The sequence below is a fragment of the Chelonia mydas genome, chromosome 3 (genome assembly GCF_015237465.2).
Source record: "Chelonia mydas isolate rCheMyd1 chromosome 3, rCheMyd1.pri.v2, whole genome shotgun sequence".
Classification (NCBI taxonomy): Eukaryota; Metazoa; Chordata; order Testudines; family Cheloniidae; genus Chelonia; species Chelonia mydas.
In genome coordinates, this window is record NC_057851.1 from 133,895,771 (window position 1) to 133,913,654 (window position 17,884).

General features: G+C 41.3%; 1 protein-coding gene and 1 long non-coding RNA gene across 10 annotated transcripts in view; one reads left to right on the forward strand and one right to left on the reverse strand.

The window, feature by feature from the left end:
- Positions 1–17,884, reverse strand: part of RGS7 (regulator of G protein signaling 7) — a 416,293-nt gene that overhangs the window by 29,352 nt on the left and 369,057 nt on the right. For all 9 annotated transcript variants that reach the window (XM_037895306.2, XM_037895308.2, XM_037895311.2 and 6 more), the window contains 5 exons: positions 7,681–7,755; positions 3,472–3,570; positions 2,710–2,771; positions 1,213–1,323; positions 575–700 (listed from right to left, as the gene is read on the reverse strand). In XM_037895306.2, coding sequence (XP_037751234.1) covers positions 575–700; positions 1,213–1,323; positions 2,710–2,771; positions 3,472–3,570; positions 7,681–7,755 — 473 coding nt within the window. The remainder of the gene's footprint in view (positions 1–574; positions 701–1,212; positions 1,324–2,709; positions 2,772–3,471; positions 3,571–7,680; positions 7,756–17,884) is intronic.
- LOC122465131 lies at positions 6,765–12,753 on the forward strand. Its single transcript, XR_006289718.1, has 3 exons — positions 6,765–6,988; positions 10,198–10,209; positions 12,743–12,753. It is a non-coding gene; the product is annotated as an uncharacterized LOC122465131 (long non-coding RNA).

Below are 17,884 nucleotides of genomic sequence, written 5' to 3' on the forward strand. Positions count from 1 at the left end.
TGGGGATTTACAAGCTTTTAAAAAACTTGCATGACAGGAGCAAGTCACATCAGTCATACCATGTTTAACCTTACACTAAGAGTTAAGAGCATTTTACTGTTCTTTTTAACCACTGTGGGGGAGATTTTCAAAAGCAGCTAAGACATGTAGGAGCAAACTTCCATGGGATTTTTGCTCCTAAATCCCTTAGTTGCATTTGAAAATTTCCCACTGTAAGTTTACTGTCCTTATAATGCTGTATATATTAAAAGATACCAAATGCCCTGTGGTTGGTCAGTGTTTCTGAGACATGTAATATGATGATTTGAGAAAGGATCTCTCTAGAAACTGGGCATGACCAGAATAGTGTGTTTAGGGATACAGACTATTTATATCTTTGTTGGTGTTGGCCTGAGCACCATGAACACCCAAAGCCATCGGAAAATGAGGGCCTGCGATACCTCGTAGGTTTGGACCCTTAAGGAGAAGAAATGGGACTATATCTATAAGGGAGAAAATAAATATAAAAGAATGGCAACAGACACACAAAACATTTCTTAGCTGTTGTTAAAAGATAACAATTCTTCCGCTTCACCTTAAATTTTCAGAGCTGAACTCTGACTCCAGGAACTTGAGAAACTGCTCTCTCCCCACTGTGTCCTTCAATGCTTCATCCATGCCAAAGCCCCATCGCTTTACCCTCTGTTGCCCTGGCTCTTTGCTGGGGGCAAGAAAAAAAGTAGTCACAGACTGAGCTAGCACTTGGTAGTGTTGTATATGCAAGTAATGATGGGAACTCCTAAAGTTCAGCTACAGGTTTCTCACCTTCCAAGTCACTTGTGCTTGTATAGTGTTGTTAAACAGAGATTTAATGGTCGGTGCCAAGCACACTGTCAGTGCTTAATCAATATAGCATAGGAGTGCGTGTGTATGTGTATACACACACACACACATATGGGGCTCCCCTTCTCATCCCCCTCCCCAGTGGAACCCTGTATATTGGCCATTGTGGACCCTGCAGTTTTTCATGCAGGTATATGAATCCATTCAAAATAACATGAAACTGTACAGCTGAAAAGACCAAGAGCAAATTGGTACGCATGGTAATCTCATTTCCTATCTGCCTCAGTACTGTGCTGCAGAATGTATGGTGGAAATCTGCACATTTCAAACAAAGACGGAAATTATTGCTACATACATTATTAATCTGAAAAGAAGGAAGAAATAACATACCAGACCTCTAGTTCCCAGAATGTAGTGTCATCTGATAGCCAAGGGTTAGAGGGGTCAGGTGGCACAAGAAATGGATCATATTCCACATACTGCTCTGTGTAAGCTAACAGACTAAAAAAAACAAAACCATCAAACATTGTCATGTTAACGAGCTTTATGATCAGAAACCTGTTTTTCAAAAGTAAAGTCTGGTGGTGGTGGGATACTGCTTCCTATTTTATCAAGGGCTGAAATAAAATAAATGGCAAGCTTTATTAATACTTCTAAACATTTCTGCATGAAATTTCACTGAAGAATTCCAAATGGATTAATTAATAAAGTCTAACATGCACCCCATGAATCAGGTTTCAGCCTCATTTTATAGATGAGGCAACTGAAGTGCAAAGAGATTGAAATAAGGCACAGAGAGAAGCTGAAATAAAAAACTAATTAAGTAGATCTGACTCTGAGTCGGGGAGGGATGAACTGGGAGGGAAGCTCTCTGGGAGGCTTAATTGAGGCAAGGTGGCAACATTATTGTACAACTGCATAGGTGCTGTCACTCAGCCTACTGCCTGATTCACCAACTCAGTGGTGCAATGGCTCATTTGGGTGGCCAGACTACAGGGGGTTGGAAAAATGACAAAAAAATCAGGACAAACTATGGTTTCTCTAAAACAGGCACCAGTTCTGAAAATAAGGATATTTCTGGCTTTCTGGGAGATATAGTTGCCCTATTTATTTATAAAAACTGGGTTGTTCAGTCATCTTAATGCAGAGTGGGGTGAGAACATGCAGGATAAGAGTCAGTTAATGATGGTGGTGGTGCCGGGGGGAGAGAATGAAACAGGGGTCATTTTTTTTAAATTTCTCGGGAATGAACTTAGTCCAATGTCCTGGTGCAAAAATGTCTTTCAGGCCCACAAAAAATCATCAACACCACCAGTGGTACCCGATGACTTCAACAGGAGTTTGTGAGACGGCCACCAATTTGGCCAATACCAGGGACTGAACTAGGGGCTTCCTGAGCTGAAAATAAGAGATGCTCTAGTGAAGCTAAAGAGTCAGGCTCTATACTGTAGAGCTGTAACAGACACAGCCTCTGTACATAGGGTACAGATAGACATATGCAACATACAATAACCAGTAGGTTAAATCTACATTAGGAATTTTGTAGCCTTTTCTCCACACTGGTCCTGAAAAACAGATTTTCCTAGGGTAGGCAATGTCAGGGAGCTTAGTGTACAAAGCAGTTACATGATCAGGCCACAGCTTTCTTCTAAATTCAGCATTTTTTTTCTGTTTCACTGAACTGAGAGAAATGGCATTAAATCATACCATATTAGCGAATCAGAAAATAGACATGCCTTCATTGCTCACATGAAGTAAACTGTCTTCAGTCAAGTTGAATAACACATCCCAACTCCCTTGTCTCATCCTCTCTGGATCCTTCTCACAGATATTTTCTAGATACTTCTTAGACCATTTCAAAAATAGAAAATGTGACAATATACGTACCTCTCTGCAACTTTTGACATTTTTAACCGATGTCTATCTAACTGTATTTGCCAATATTTTATCTGAAAAAGTGAAGGCAAAAAGTGGCATGAGTAATGTCTTGCTTGGTTTTATTTTTAGAACTTTTTATTAGGACTACAATGTAGATTTAATTTTCCCTATAATGACATATTATCATAATATTTTTAAAGTAGATGGAACTCTATAAATACAAGACATTATACATAGATAAAAGTGGACAAGTATAACATTTTTTCCTAAAGGTTCATCAACATAAATCTAATTAGTATTTTAATTTTTACAGAGAAACCCATTAATTGTTCCCTGTCACCCATCTTTTACCACTTCTATTGCTCTGGGAAAGATTAATGAAACTTTAATGGCAATATGTGAGTAAATCCACATACACTGAGAGGCAACTATGCTCTCAAACCTTATAGTGAAGTGTTGGAAGAGAGAATGAGTGACCTGGTTACTGAAAAAAGGCTAATGCATTTAATTTAAAAAAGAACACACTAAATGGATTATTGGTAAAGCCTTACACTGTTAATAAAGACTAAAAAAATTTAGTGCTACTCCCATTACCCTTAATGAAAGTTATATGCATAAATCTCCATGTACTGAGATGAGAAGAAATATACTCTCAAACTTTGTTTCCTCTAACCATTTAATTGATCTAATTTAAATGTTAAAGAAATATACTTGACAGTTATGGTAACTTTTTATTCTAATTTTAGAAGTTTATTATAATTGTTTTCAAACCTCTTGGTGTAATTCGTCTTCTGTAGGTGGCTTAGTTTCTGGTACTGGTGTGTGGGTAGGACTATGACTTCGAATGTCATTTTGTAATCCATACACAGACTATGAAAAAGTATGGAAAGAAAGACATTTGTTTTTAAAGAGTGCTTATCTTATACAAACATCATCATATATATTTTTGTATTATGTATTCAAGAAGTTAGCTACCTCTGTGTTTTCACAAGCCTTACATCACTGTTCAACAGTCCTGTAAATATGCCATGCATTGAAACACAATGTTGCAAAATGAAATAAAGAATTCTGAGAAAAGGCCCTAGTACATGATAACATAGGATTTTATCTCTAACTCTCTCTCTATATATTTGCATGTAGCACGTGTTAGGGATGACACAGTAGGGCAGCTATTATAGTGGGTGGAGGTGGTTGGCACGGAAGAGAAGGAACAGGAAATTGAGAGGTACACGGCCATGATGAATTATTTTTTGTACAGTTCCCAAATGTGTGCCAGGTGCTTGAAAAATGACTAATGCCTGGGACCTTTCACTAATGCAATCAAATTGTGCTGATGACATCTCCAAATCCAGTCTTCCTTCAGATTCAGGACTTTACCATGTAACAACACTATAATCTAATTACAAAGTGATACTTTAGATCAGGGATCGGCAACCTTTGGCACACGGCCCATCAGGGAAATCCGCTGGCGAGCTGGGCCGGTTTGTTTATCTGCAGCGTCCCCAGGTTCAGCCGATCGCAGCTCCCACTGGCCGCGGTTTGCCGTTCCAGGCCAATGGGGGCTGCGGGAAGCGGCGTGGGCTGAGGGATGTGCTGGCTGCCACTTATCACAGCCCCCATTGGCCTGGAACGGCAAACCGCAGCCAGTGGGAGCTGCGATTGGCTGAACCTGCGGATGCTGCAGGTAAACAAACTGTCCCGGCCCGTCATCGGATTTTCCTGATGGGTCGCGTGCCAAAGGTTGCCGTTCCCTGCTTTAGATTAAAAATGGGATCAATGTACAGAACTGGGATCCAGCTCTGGATCTGAAATACCTTATAATTTAGGGCTGTTTGGATCTGGGGTATTGGTCCAACCTGTTATATAGACTTGGGCAATTTGTAAAACTGGTTTGGTATATCAAATCTATTTCCTCCAAAGTTCCAGGGATTTTATCTGGGGACATCTTTATTCTAAATTAGAGTTTCTCTTTACCTTCAAGGATGTGCAGGGATCCATTTTTCAGAGTAGCAGCCGTGTTAGTCTGTATCCGCAAAAAGAACAGGAGTCCTTGTGGCACCTTAGAGACTAACAAATTTATTAGAGCATAAGCTTTCGTGGGCTACAGCCCACTTCATCGGATGCATAGAATGGAACATATAGTAAGAAGAGATATATATATACATACAGATAAGTTGGAAGTTGCCATGAAAACTGTGAGAGGCTAATTAGATAAGATGATAATAGCTCATCTTAACTAATTAGCCTCTCAGAGTTTGCATGGCAACTTCCAACTTATCTGTATGTATATATATCTCTTCTTACTATATGTTCCATTCTGTGCATCTGATGAAGTGGGCTGTAGCCCATGAAAGCTTATGCTCTAATAAATGTGTCAGTCTCTAAGGTGCCACAAGTACTCCTATTTTTTTTTCAGGGATCCATTGCTACTTCTATTTTTCTTGCATGTTTGTACTTACTGAAAGTGAAAGTTCTGTGGGCATTTTTACTTATATTTTTCCCTTTAACTACTATAGAAAATTTGTAACAGGGATACTAAGTATTTACCATGCAATATTCAATATACTGAACAACATACTGACAATATGTTCTGCACTACAAAATATGGGTCTCCTATTCTTTTGGTCCCTGTCTATGCCTCTGAGGGATTCCTTGGGGCCATAGAATTTACATTTGCAAACAACATATTTTGTTTAGGGCAGTTAAAATTGGAAAGTTCCTGTAAGACTTTATTATGCATGAACCACAGAAGCTGAAGGTGCTAAGTACCCTTAAATAGCCTTGTAAGAAAAAGCGTAAAGAAAAATGACAGGTTTCAGAGGAGCAGCCATGTTAGTCTGTATCCGCAAAAAGAAAAGGAGTACTTGTGGCACCTTAGAGACTAACACATTTATTTGAGCATAAGCTTTCGTGCGCTACAGCTCACTTCATCTGATTCATTCAGTGGACAATACAGTGGGGAGATTTATATACATAGAGAAAATGAAACAATGGGTGTTACCATACACACTGTAATGAGAGTGATCAGGTAAGGTGAGCTATTACCAGCAGGAGAGTGCGGCTGATGTGATGAGGCCCTATGATGGTGTCCCCTGAATAGATATGTGGGCACAGTTGGCAATGGGCTTTGTTGAAAGAACAGGTTCCTGGGTTAGTGGTTCTGTTGTGTGGTGTGTGGTTGCTGGTGAGTATTTGCTTCAGGTTGGGGGGCTGTCTGTAAGAAAGGACTGGCCTGTCTCCCAAGATCTGTGAGAGTGATGGGTCTCCTTCAGGATAGGTTGTAGATCTTTGATGATGCGTTGGAGAGGTTTTAGTTAGGGGCTGAAGGTGATGGCTAGTGGCATTCTGTTATTTTCTTTGCTGGGCCTGTCCTGTAGTAGGTGACTTCTGGGTACTCTTCTGGCTCTGTCAATCTGTTTCTTCACTTCAGCAGGTGGGTATTGTAGTTGTAAGAATGCTTGATAGAGATCTTGTAGGTGTTTGTCTCTGTCTGAGGGGTTGGAGCAAATGCGGTTGTATCGAAAATCTTGGCTGTAGACAATGGATCGTGTGGTGTGGTCTGGATGAAAGCTGGAGGCATGTAGGTAGGCATAGCGGTTGGTAGGTTTCTGGTATATGGTGGTGTTTATGTGACCATCGCTTATTAGCACCATAGTGTCCAGGAAGTGGATCTCTTGTGTGGACTGGTCCAGGCTGAGGTTGATGGTGGGATGGAAATTGTTGAAATCATGGTGGAATTCCTCAAGGGCTTCTTTTCCATTGGTCTAGATGATGAAGTAGAGTAGGGGCATTAGGGGACGAGAGCTGAGGAAGAGTTGTTCTAAGTCAGCCATAAAAATGTTGGCATACTGTGGGGCCATGCGGGTACCCATAGCAGTGCCGCTGATTTGAAGATATACATTGTCCCCAAATGTGAAATCGTTATGGGTGAGGACAAAGTCACAAAGTTCAGTCTTCAGGTTTGCCGTGACATTATCGGGGATAGTGTTCCTGATGGCTTGTAGTCCATCTTTGTGTGGAATGTTGATGTAGAGGGCTTCTACATCCATAGTGGTTAGGATAGTGTTATCAGGAAGATCACCGATGGATTGTAGTTTCCTCAGGAAGTCTGTGGTGTCTCAAAGATAGCTGGGAGTGCTGGTAGCGTAGGGCCTGAGGAGGGAGTCTACATAGCCAGCCAATCCTGCTGTCACGGTGCTAATGCCTGAGATGAAGGGGCGTCCAGGATTTCCAGGTTTATGGATTTTGGGTAGCAGATAGAATACCCCTGGTCAGGGTTCAAAAACCAGTTGGAGAACACTTCAATCTCTTTTGTCACTGGATTACAGACCTAAAAGTGGCAATTCTTCAACAAAAAAACTTCAAACAGACTCCAACGAGAGACTGCTGAATTGGAATTAATTTGCGAACTGGATACAATTAACTTAGGCTTGAATAAAGACTGGGTGTGGATGGGTCATTACACAAAGTAAAACTATTTCCCCATGTTTATTTTTCCCCCTACTGTTCCTCACATGTTCTTGTCAACTGCTGGAAATGGCCCACCTTGATTATCACTACAAAAGGTTCCCTCCCGCCCCCCGCTCTCCTGCTGATAATAGCTCACCTTACCTGATCACTCTCCTTACAGTGTGTATGGTAACACCCATTGTTTCATGTTCTCTATGTATTTAAATCTCCCCACTGTATTTTCCACTGAATGCATCCGATGAAGTGAGCTGTAGCTCACGAAAGCTTATGCTCAAATAAATTTGTTAGTCTCTAAGGTGCCACATGTACTCCTTTCCTAAAGAAAAAGCAGATCTGTTTTAATTTTTAGTAAATGGCTTACTAATTAGTAGTTTCAAGTCACAACAGGCTATGGAATTTTTGATGTATTTTTTCAATGCAAAGAAAGGAAAAAAAGGTTTTACATATTTCAGTCATATTAAATAAACAACTCTGGAAATATATCACTTTCTATCCAAACACTGTACTTACCTTTCTGGTTTTGTGAGGATTTTTCATTCTTGAAGACTTTTTAATATCCACTTCAGTAGTGTTTACACATCCAGGCTAAAAATTAAAAAAAACATAAGAATGGAATCTGACATTGAACTCCATATTTATTGTATTTAGTTACTGCACAGTGAAGCCTGTACTAGGGGTTAGAATAAGCAGAGACATGGTTAAAACTGTGAAGTATGGATAAATCTATCCTGAGGATGACAACCTATATTCAAAAATGTAAGATGCCTGAGTGTAGACTCCTCTGGAAAAATATGAGATAACACTGCATACAGGACCATGAATATTACCTGTTTGTATCCTGCATCTATGTAGCAATATGGATGCCACTATAATGCAAAAGCAATGCCTTCAGGAAATAATGTGTTGAAACCTGCACTGAGATCCACCTCCAGCAGACAATCTGCTGTCTTAATTTATTACTGTAAAAGATCACTAGGGTTTCCAGAACAATGTTGTTTGGTCTATTTTGAGTAGGGTTGCCGACTTTCTGATTGCAGAAAACCAAATACCCTTGCCCCACCCCTGCTCTGCCCCTTCCCCAAGGCCCTGCCCTTTCCCCACCCCTTCTCCTAGGACCTGCCCCCCGACTCCATCCTGCCTCCCTATGTCACTTGTTCTCCCCCACCCTCACTCACTTGCTCACTTTCACCAGGCAGGGGGTTGGGATGTGGGAGGGGGTGAGGGCTCTGGCTGGGTGTGCAGGCTCAGGGGTAGGGCTGGGGATGAGGGGTTTTGGGTGCAGGAGGGGGATCCAGGCTGGGGGGGGTGAGGCCAAGGAGTTTGGCATGTGGGAGGAGATTCTGGACTGAGGCAGAGGGTTGGGGTGTGGCAGGGGGAATGGGCTGTGTGCTGGGGGTTCAGGCTCTGGGGTGTGGCCAGAAATGAGGCGTTCAGGGTGTGGAAGGGGGCTCCCAGCTGGGGAAGGGGATTGAGGTGCGGGAGGGGGTGAAGGCTGTGGCTAGAGTGCGGGCTCTGGTGTGGGGCCAGGGTGAGGGTTTAGAGTGAAGGAGAGGACTCTGGGCTGGAGCTGAGGGCTTCAGTGTGCAGGATGGGTGCAGGCTCTGGGAGGGAGTTTTGGTGCAGCAGGGGCTCAAGGCTGGGGCGGAGAGGACTGGGATGCAGGAGGGGGCTCCGGGCTGGGCCAGGGTGTTGGGGTGAGGGTTTCAGCTGCGGGTGTGGGCTCTGGGGTGGGGCCAGAGAAAGTCCTCCAGTCAAACAAGCCTTTACAATTGAAAAAATAAAGCAAATGGAAGCAACAAACAAATGTACATTTCAGTCCTTCTTGCCACATCATAAAGAAGCACAAAAGGACACAGAACCCATTTTTTAAAGATCTGCTTGTACACTTTGTTACAAGTGCAACTTTCTGTGTTTAAATAAGGTTTTGCACCCAAAACTGAAGCCTTCTAGAATGTGCTGCCACTACCCTGATATTTGGGCATGGTATGGTGAGCCAAAGATGACGTTTTAACCAAAGCTGCGTGAAACTTAATAGTATTCATTTCTGGGGCACAGTGTAGTCATTTGAATCTTTTCATCAGTTTCAGTTCATGTTAGTTTGAACCCCAAGTTCTGCTCTGAGTTTTTGACTCAAAGTGAAACTTGGCCAATTTAAGATTATGAAAAATCATAAATCATTCGTGGTTACTAAAATGTAATAGAACCTTTAGAAAACTCTGTGCTACCTTTCACATGTACAATCATACACCAGTTGAACTCAACGACAAAACTCTCATTGACTTCTATGGGAACACCATCAGGCCACAGAATTTTACCAAAACATCAAACATGGTGAGTTTTGTATTGTTTGGGTTTTCATACCAAAATTTTTACACAGACCTAACTCAAGCCTTCTACTCGCTTTGACTTGCTTTACTGCAGAACATTTCAACAGTCAACCACTTAGGATATGACACATCCATAAAAGTAGATAATCTGGGAACCATGTTGCAAACACCACACAAAATTTGAAAGATGTTTCTTTCTCCACCATTTCATTATGCTTTTAGTGGTTATGTCCCTTTAAGATTTTAATTTAAAGATTTATTGTAACAATTATAAATAATATGTAAAGAGTAGGGAAAGGAGTCAAATTCATCCCAGAAATAACTCCGTGCACAAATTCAACCCATTATTTAATTTTAAACTCTGTCTCACTAAAAAGACTGGGCCAGATTTTGTCTTTAATTATATTCAGTGATGTCAAAACGGTGATTGAAAACAGAATTTAACCTTCCCTCCCTTTTGTAAGCCTTTATATCTAGCTCTTTGTGAGCCTTATATCTTGTCCCTGGGTTTATGTCAGTGTATTTTAAATGTGTTATATTGTTGCATACGTTTTTTAATGTTGCAAACACAGTTGCTCCAAGTTGGGACTTTACTGGGCCAATTTGAGCCTTCAATGAAATGTTAGAGTTGTTATAAATACCACAGAATTAGGAGTTTATAATGGAAATGTCAGACTCTTCTTAACAGGTAGCACTAGAGGGGGTATTTCTGGTTATAACCAGAGGCAATAGAGTGAAAGGCACTGGGAGCCTGAGTACAGGGGAAATTCACCCTGTTGGATGCAGTTAGCCCCACCCCTTCCTCTTCAGAGGAAGTGCAGTGATGGGGCAGGAAGTAAAATAATTTTTAAATGTCTTGAGACACCTATCCTGATTCTTGCTTGCATATTTATACCTGCTTCTGGAAATTTCCACTACATGCATCAGACAAAGTGGGTATTCACCCACGAAAGCTTATGCTCCAATACGTCTGTTAGTCTATAAGGTGCCACAGGACTCTTTGCTACTTTTACAGACCCAAACTAACACGGCTACCCCTCCGATACTTGAGACATTAAAAAATTCCTTAGCACAAAGCCAAGGTTTCCCATTCCCCTAAAAATGCAAGGATATCATCATCTATGAAACATCAGCAGTGTCTTCAGAAAGAGAAAAGAATTAATCCAGGTGTGCTCCTGCAAAATGATATTATGTGCTTATTGCTACTAAGAAGTTTGGGTGTTAAAAGCACAGAAGATGACTGGTAGAAAAGGAATCTGAAAGTTTCAGATGAAGTGCTGGGTGACTGGAAATGCCCATCAGAGAAATGAAAAAAAAAAAAGTGTCTAATCTAGGAAAGTAGACTATGGGTAAAATTTATTACACCAAAGTAGGAGTATTTTAATTTGTGACTGAGGCAGAAAAAGAAGAAGATATTCTGCTCAGTTGGTGTAAATCTGGAGGAAATCCATTGATTTCATCAGCTCAATTGACTTCATTGGAGTTCTTACAAATTTACACCAGTGTAACTGAGCCGAATTTGCCCTTTTAAAAGAGATTAAACAAGTGAAATGCTGAAGAGGAGTTATACTCAACTGGGGAAAGTTTTGTGTGCAGACTAGAAACCAGTCCTCACATCTTACTGTTTGTCGCTTATATTAGTGCTCTATTTGAAGGACTCATTAAATTTTCTGATGTTGTAAAAAAAGACACAAACTGTACAGTAAGTTTAAAAAAATTCAGATAGTTTCATTTTCAAGCTACCTTACTAAAACTAACTGCTGACAAATTGAAAACAACACTCATTGGGCTGGAATATAGCGCACAAGGACAGAATTAAATTAGCATAAGAGGCTTTTGCAGAGAAACATAGGGCCATATTAGTGAATTCTTGGAAAGAACGGCTACACAATGTGAAAATGCACACAGTATAGTTGAAAGAAAATACTACAGGCAGAGAAGGTGCCCTGTTTTTCATCTTATTTAGGTTTGTGATGTTTGGAATGGATATATTCAACCAATTTTGCAGCTTTCTAATAGTCAGAGAAGGTGGATAATATGGAAACACAATGAGTGAATTACACTGTTCATCGGAAAAGAGTTTTTCTTTCCCATCTCAAAATATTTAGTTTGCTTTTGGACATAATATTATCAAAAGGATACAGTCACTTTTAGAGGGGGAAAAGTCTGAAGAGAACACAAATTGTATAAAGCTGCATAAAACTGCAGCTCAGTTGTCTCAGGGGACATAACACAGTAGTGAGTGAGGGACAACCCCCCTTCCAGGAGCATGAGTTGAAGGCAAAGAGTAGAGATAAAGATTAGCAGTAGGAAGAAGGGCAAAAGTAGCCATCTGTATGAGGGAGTGGGACTTCCAGGAAGTGTCCCCCGGGGGTTGGGAGAAAGACCAGTGTGCAAATAACCTATGCAGGAGGCTCCCAGTCTCTCCCTTCAAATCCCATTTATGCTGTGATGCATACAAAAATATAATCACCCAATGAGGAGTAGGTGGAATTATTGTCAGGGATGGTCGTTTTATTTTAATTTATTATTCATAAATAAAAGCCTTTCAGTGGTCTGTAATCTTAAACTGTGGGATCGCAAATTGGGCATTATTTTATTATTACTCTAATCCATATCTCCACTCTTTGTCACACTCACATTTCAAATTATATTGTAAGATCCATGGGGCAGGGGCTGATTCTTCCTGTGTGTTTGTAAAGCCTTTAGGTGTTATGCAGAATAAAAGTAATAAAACAATAATCTTTAGAAAGGGCCTGAGGTTTTGACAGGCCAGACCTATAGGCTAAGACTGAAGGTCTAATCCTGAGAAACAGCAGGCAGCCACAATTGCTCCTGATGGCAATAGGAGCTGAGCATGCTCAGTACCTCTGAGAAGATGACCTTTAGTCTTAAAACTTCTATATGATCTAGAAGGATAAGTAAGAAACCACAAATGTATATGCCTAGAATGATGCCTAAAGTCAGATTTGATTAAAATGTTAAAAAAAAGAAAACAGGTCAATGACAGATGAAGAGATTATAAAGTCAAGAGGACCAATTGTGATAATCCAGTCTGACCTCCGCATAACACACACCATAGGTCTTCCTGAATTAATGCCTGTTTGAACTAGAATATATCTTTTAGAAAAAACATCCAATTTTGATTTTAAAATTGCCCTTGATGGAGAATCCACTACAGCCATTCCTACATTGTTCCAATGATTAATTACCATCACTATCAAAAATGTGTACCTTTTGTCTAGTCTGGATTTGTAGAGCTTCAACTTTCAGCCATTGGATTGTGTTATACTTGTGTCTGAGAGACTGAAGAGCTTCCATTATCAAATTTCTGTTCTCCATGTACGTACTTACGACTGTGATCAGGGGGAAGTAGGTGCTGTGGGGCGCTGGTCTGTGGGGTCCGCCGGCGGGCACTGTGGGGGAAGGGGAGCCGATGGAGGGGTTGCCAGCCATGGACAAAGCAGGCAGCCAAACGATGTTATAGCGGAGCATTGCACAACTTTAAATGAGCATGTTCTGTAATGGAGCAGGGACGTAACATTGAAACAACATTAAGCGAGAAGCCGTTAAGTGGGGAGTTACTGTATTTAGTCTGCAGAAGTGAAGAATGAGGGGGGATTTGATAGCTGCTTTCAACTACCTGAAAGGGGGTTCCAAAGAGGATGGATCTAGACTGTTCTCAGTGGTAGCACATGAGAGAACAAGGAGTAATGGTCTCAAGTTGCAGTGTGGGAGGTTTAGGTTGGATATTAGGAAATACTTTTTCACTAGGAGGGTGGTGAAGCACTGAAATGGGTTACCTAGGGAGGTGGTGGAATCTCCTTCGTTAGAGGTTTTTAAGGTCAGGCTTGACAAAGCCCTGGCTGGGATGATTTAGTTGGGGATTGGTCCTGCTTTGAGCAAGGGGTTGGACTAGATGACCTCCTGAGGTCCCTTCCAAAGTTGATATTCTATGATTCTATGAAGTTGCCCCTTAACCTTCTTTGGGATAAGCTAAATAGATAGACTCAATGAGCTCATTCACTATAAGGCATGTTTTCCAACCCTCTAATCATTCTGGTGGCTCTTCTCTGAACCGTCTCAAATTTTTCAAAATCCTTGAATTGTGAACACCAGAACTGGACCCAGTATTTCAACAGCAGTCACACCAGTGCCAAATTCAGAGGAAATATAAACTCACTACATCTCCTCAATATTCCCCTGTTTATACAGCCAAGATTTGCATTAGCCCTTTGGCCCCAGCATCATACTGGGAACTCACGTTCATCTGATTATCCACTATGACCAAGTCTTTTTCAGAGTCACTGCCTCCCATAATACAGTGCCCCATTCTGTTAGTAATAATTAGCAGGAAGTTCTTTCCTGCTGGAAAACTCACAGGATTGTCCCTGGTATTCTTTCTATGGCCGAGGCTAATATTATAATTGAAAGTCTGTATGTGAACAGTCAGCATGCACTACTCTGTTCTCCTAAGCAATAAAACAATGGGTGTGAAACAAGCGGAGTGGCACACATTGCACCAGAAGGAAGGAAACTGGGAGTGTATTAATTAAAAGCACTGAAACTGACAGGGCAGAATATGTCTAATGACCTAAGGGCATTACTCAGATTTGGAGGGGAGATATTAAAAGTTCAGATCCAAATACAAAACATACTGAGAGTCACTTGCATCCTTTTTCCCACATTCCACCAACAAAGACTACAAAAACCCCAGACTTAAAATATTGTGTTAAAATAATAATGGCCTCATGCTCTGAGACATCCAGTCTCTTAGTGTGGAAAGTCCCTATGGGGAGAATCCACATGTATAGTTCTGGCATTCCTGGACACACCTGTTCTGTGGATGAAGTACTTGAATGTTCCAGGGCTATCCACCCAGCATCTTTCACAACCACAAAGGCAAAAACAACCTCCAGAGTGGCCTTATACCCTGTCTGGCATTCAGAGTTTTAACCTACAATCCTGAAGTTTTCTTAGGCTATACTTGGTTTTGCTGGTTTCCCTGCTTTCCCAGTCCTCCACAGAAACAGAACTCTGGGCAGAGAGTCATGCTACCTGATATCATGCTGATTAACTCCCTTCAAGGCAGCGGCAAGAAACAAGGATTAGGATTTTCACCAGCGCTCAGTATTGGCCTAACTCTGCTGCCATTGAAGTTGACATTACATTTACTTCTCAAATTCCCACTCTAGATGCCATAGGACCACATAATAATACTGGAATGACTAACATCCCAGTGACATAAGATATTACAATATTTTATAATTTTTCCATTTATATTTTTTTTTGAGGTCAGGAAATACATAAATCTCCCTACATAATGATTTAAGATCTCTAGACATAGGTACTGTATATCAAAGAAACCAACTCTTTAATATATTAAACTTAATACTTTTGTTTTGACTTTCATCCACAACTTTTTACATTACTGTGATAAATTAACATTTTGTTAAAACTTGACACATGGCATTAACAAGATTAACATTTTTCTCCTTAGTTACTAAGAATAAAAAAATACCCAGAAGTGAGCAAAAATCTTTGAGAAAGCATCTTGAAATATTATTGTAGTAGATTTAGAAAGGTATAATTTTCACCTATGAAAAAGCAAAAAATACAGTCTTCTAACTCAGAATATCTTGCAGCTCACTCTGAAAGTTGGGAGTTTAAAAATATGAAACCTTTTATAATTTGTTCCCGAGGCAGAATATTGTTCCCGAAGCAGAATATTCTGCTATCAATTTAGATAGTAAACAATATATCTACTCTAGAATTAGGCCAATGGATGAAAGAGAAAGGGACAAATGCTTTCTGCAGTATCTTAAACCTTTTGCAACCAGGATTTGATTAGTGCGCAGATTTACATATACAAGTTTTTCCCCGTTTTGGTTTCTGCAGATGGACACTGCATCTTTCTTTACGTAGGAACAATCATCAAATGTCTTTGCAATTACTATTTTAAAAGCTTTTATATCATTTGAAGATTTCCCTAGAACAATTTAGAGTCTTTGTGGGAAACCCTTTATGGACAAAAACAACGAGGAGTCCGGTGGCACCTTAAAGATGAACAGATTTATTAGGGCATAAGCTTTTGTGGGTAAAAAACCCACTTCTTCAGATGCCTGGAGTGAAAATTAGAGATACAGGCATGCAGGGGTGGGCAAACTTTTTGGCACGAGGGCCACATCTGGGTCGGGAAATTGCATGCAGGGCCAGGGGGTTGGGGTGCGGGGTGTGGGAGTGGGTGCGGTGTGCAGGAAGGGGCTCAGGGCAAGCGGTTGGGGTAGAGGAAGGGTGCGGGGTGTACAAGGGGGCTCAGGGAAGGGGGTGGGGTGCAGGGTGCGGGATGTACGAGGGGCTCAGGGCAGGGGATTGGGGTGCAGGAGGGGTGCAGAGTGTGGCAGGGGGCTCAGGGCAGGGGGTTGGGGTTCAGCAGGGGGTTGGGTGCAGGAGGGGTGCAGGGTGCAGCAGGGGGCTCAAGGCAGGGGGTGCGGGGTGCGGCAGGGGTGCAGGGTGCAGGAGGGATTTGGGGTGCAGGCTCCGGCCCGGCGCCGCTTACCTGGAGCAGCTCCGGGTTGGCAGTGGCGCGCACCGTGGCAAGTGCATGCTCCCTGCGCCACTCCGGGAAGTGACTGGCCTCATGTCCCTGAGGCCCCTGAGGGAGTGGGGACAGAGGGCTCCATGCGCTGCCCTTGCCTGTGGGTACCTCCCCCAAAGCTCCCATTGGCCGCAGTTCCCCATTCCCAGCCAATGGGAGCTGCAGAGGGGCTCCCAGTCCCTATTCAAGCCCAAATTAATGGTGTTAAGTTTGCAAATGAATTGTAGCTCTGTAGTTTCTCTTTGAAGTCTGTTTTTGAAGTTTTTTTGTTGAAGTATGGCTACTTTTAAATCCGTTATTTAATGTGCAGGGAGATTGAAGTATTCTCCTATTGGCTTTTGTATGTTACCATTTCTGATGTCTGATTTGTGTCCATTTATTCTTTTAGGTAGAGACTGTCCGGTTGGGTACAGACTAACATAGCTACCCCTCTGATACTTGGCACCTTTATGGACAAAAATTTGCTCGTAATCATGTGCCTCCTTAACATAATAACTATGTTTTGAGCTACAATTAACACTAGCTGCTTTTCTTATATGGTGCCTTTTTAACAGGACCACCCTACTTTTGCTAGAGACAAGTTTTTCAATAGAGTTATGCTGCAAAGTTTCTATTTAGTGTATAGTATGTAAATTGTACACTAATATTTTAAAGAGTTTCCAAAAGATTTCCTGGAAGATTTGAAACCTAGTCTGTATGATTAAGCACTATATTTATTTCCTATAGAGCTTGGATACCATATGGGGCAAATTCTTCCCTCAGTAAAACTCTAGCAACTCTGTTGATACCATTGGGAGTGGAAGAACATAACTGAGAACGTAATTTGCCCTTGATATGTCTTGAAGTACTTTTGCCAAGTTTCTGTCAGATATTTAAAATCAAAATTAGCCCCTTTCTATCTATCATTTAATATTTCCCTTATCTCAGAGTGTGTATGGCATGATATTGATCGTGAGAGACTTGGAGCCAAGGATTTATCACTCATACCAGGGAAAATTCACTGGAAAAAAATGTCTGCAACTCCACTAAAGTCGAAGGAGTTCAAACACTGCAAGACATAAATTTGGCCCATTGTAGGTGGGAGGATATTATTAATAGCTTAGACATTGCATTTAGTATGAATTCCTCATGCTGACTAAGCCAGTATTTTTTAAAAAAATATATTTAAAGCCTTCAGAGGTTAGTAACAATTTCAGCTAGATGTGACACAGAAAAAATTGGTAGTACATCATGTACTTGAATAAATTATCCTATACCAATTGGGAAGGCTAAGCACTGCAAACTTCAAAGACATGAGTATGTTATTAAGAAACTAGACAGAGGCAAGGATGGATGACTAAGCACTAGTACTACTCGGCAGGGCCAGATTTAGGGGCAGGTGACCCAGGAGATCACCTTGGGTGCCAGGTTTGGGGGGTACCAGGCACAGGGTGCTGTTTTCGCTGTGAGCAACAAAAGGGAAATGTATTGTCCTATGAGACAGGGATAAATCATGCATCTAAATCATACATCAAAGCTGTGAAATGGGCTACAAATTCAATACAAAAGAAGGTAATAATTTTGCGGGGGGGGGACGGGACACCAAAGATGCTCCTCACCTGGGTGCCATTTGGTCTAGGGCTGGCCCTGCTACTGGATACTACTGTTTAAGTTCCTGATGCTTGCTGGTAGACTGTATGGAGCTGCATTATCATATCATTCCAATAAAAAACACCTCTAAGGGATAAGGCATCCTAGCCTTGCTTAACAGCACCATCCCTGGAATTTTCACGAAAACATATCAGTAATG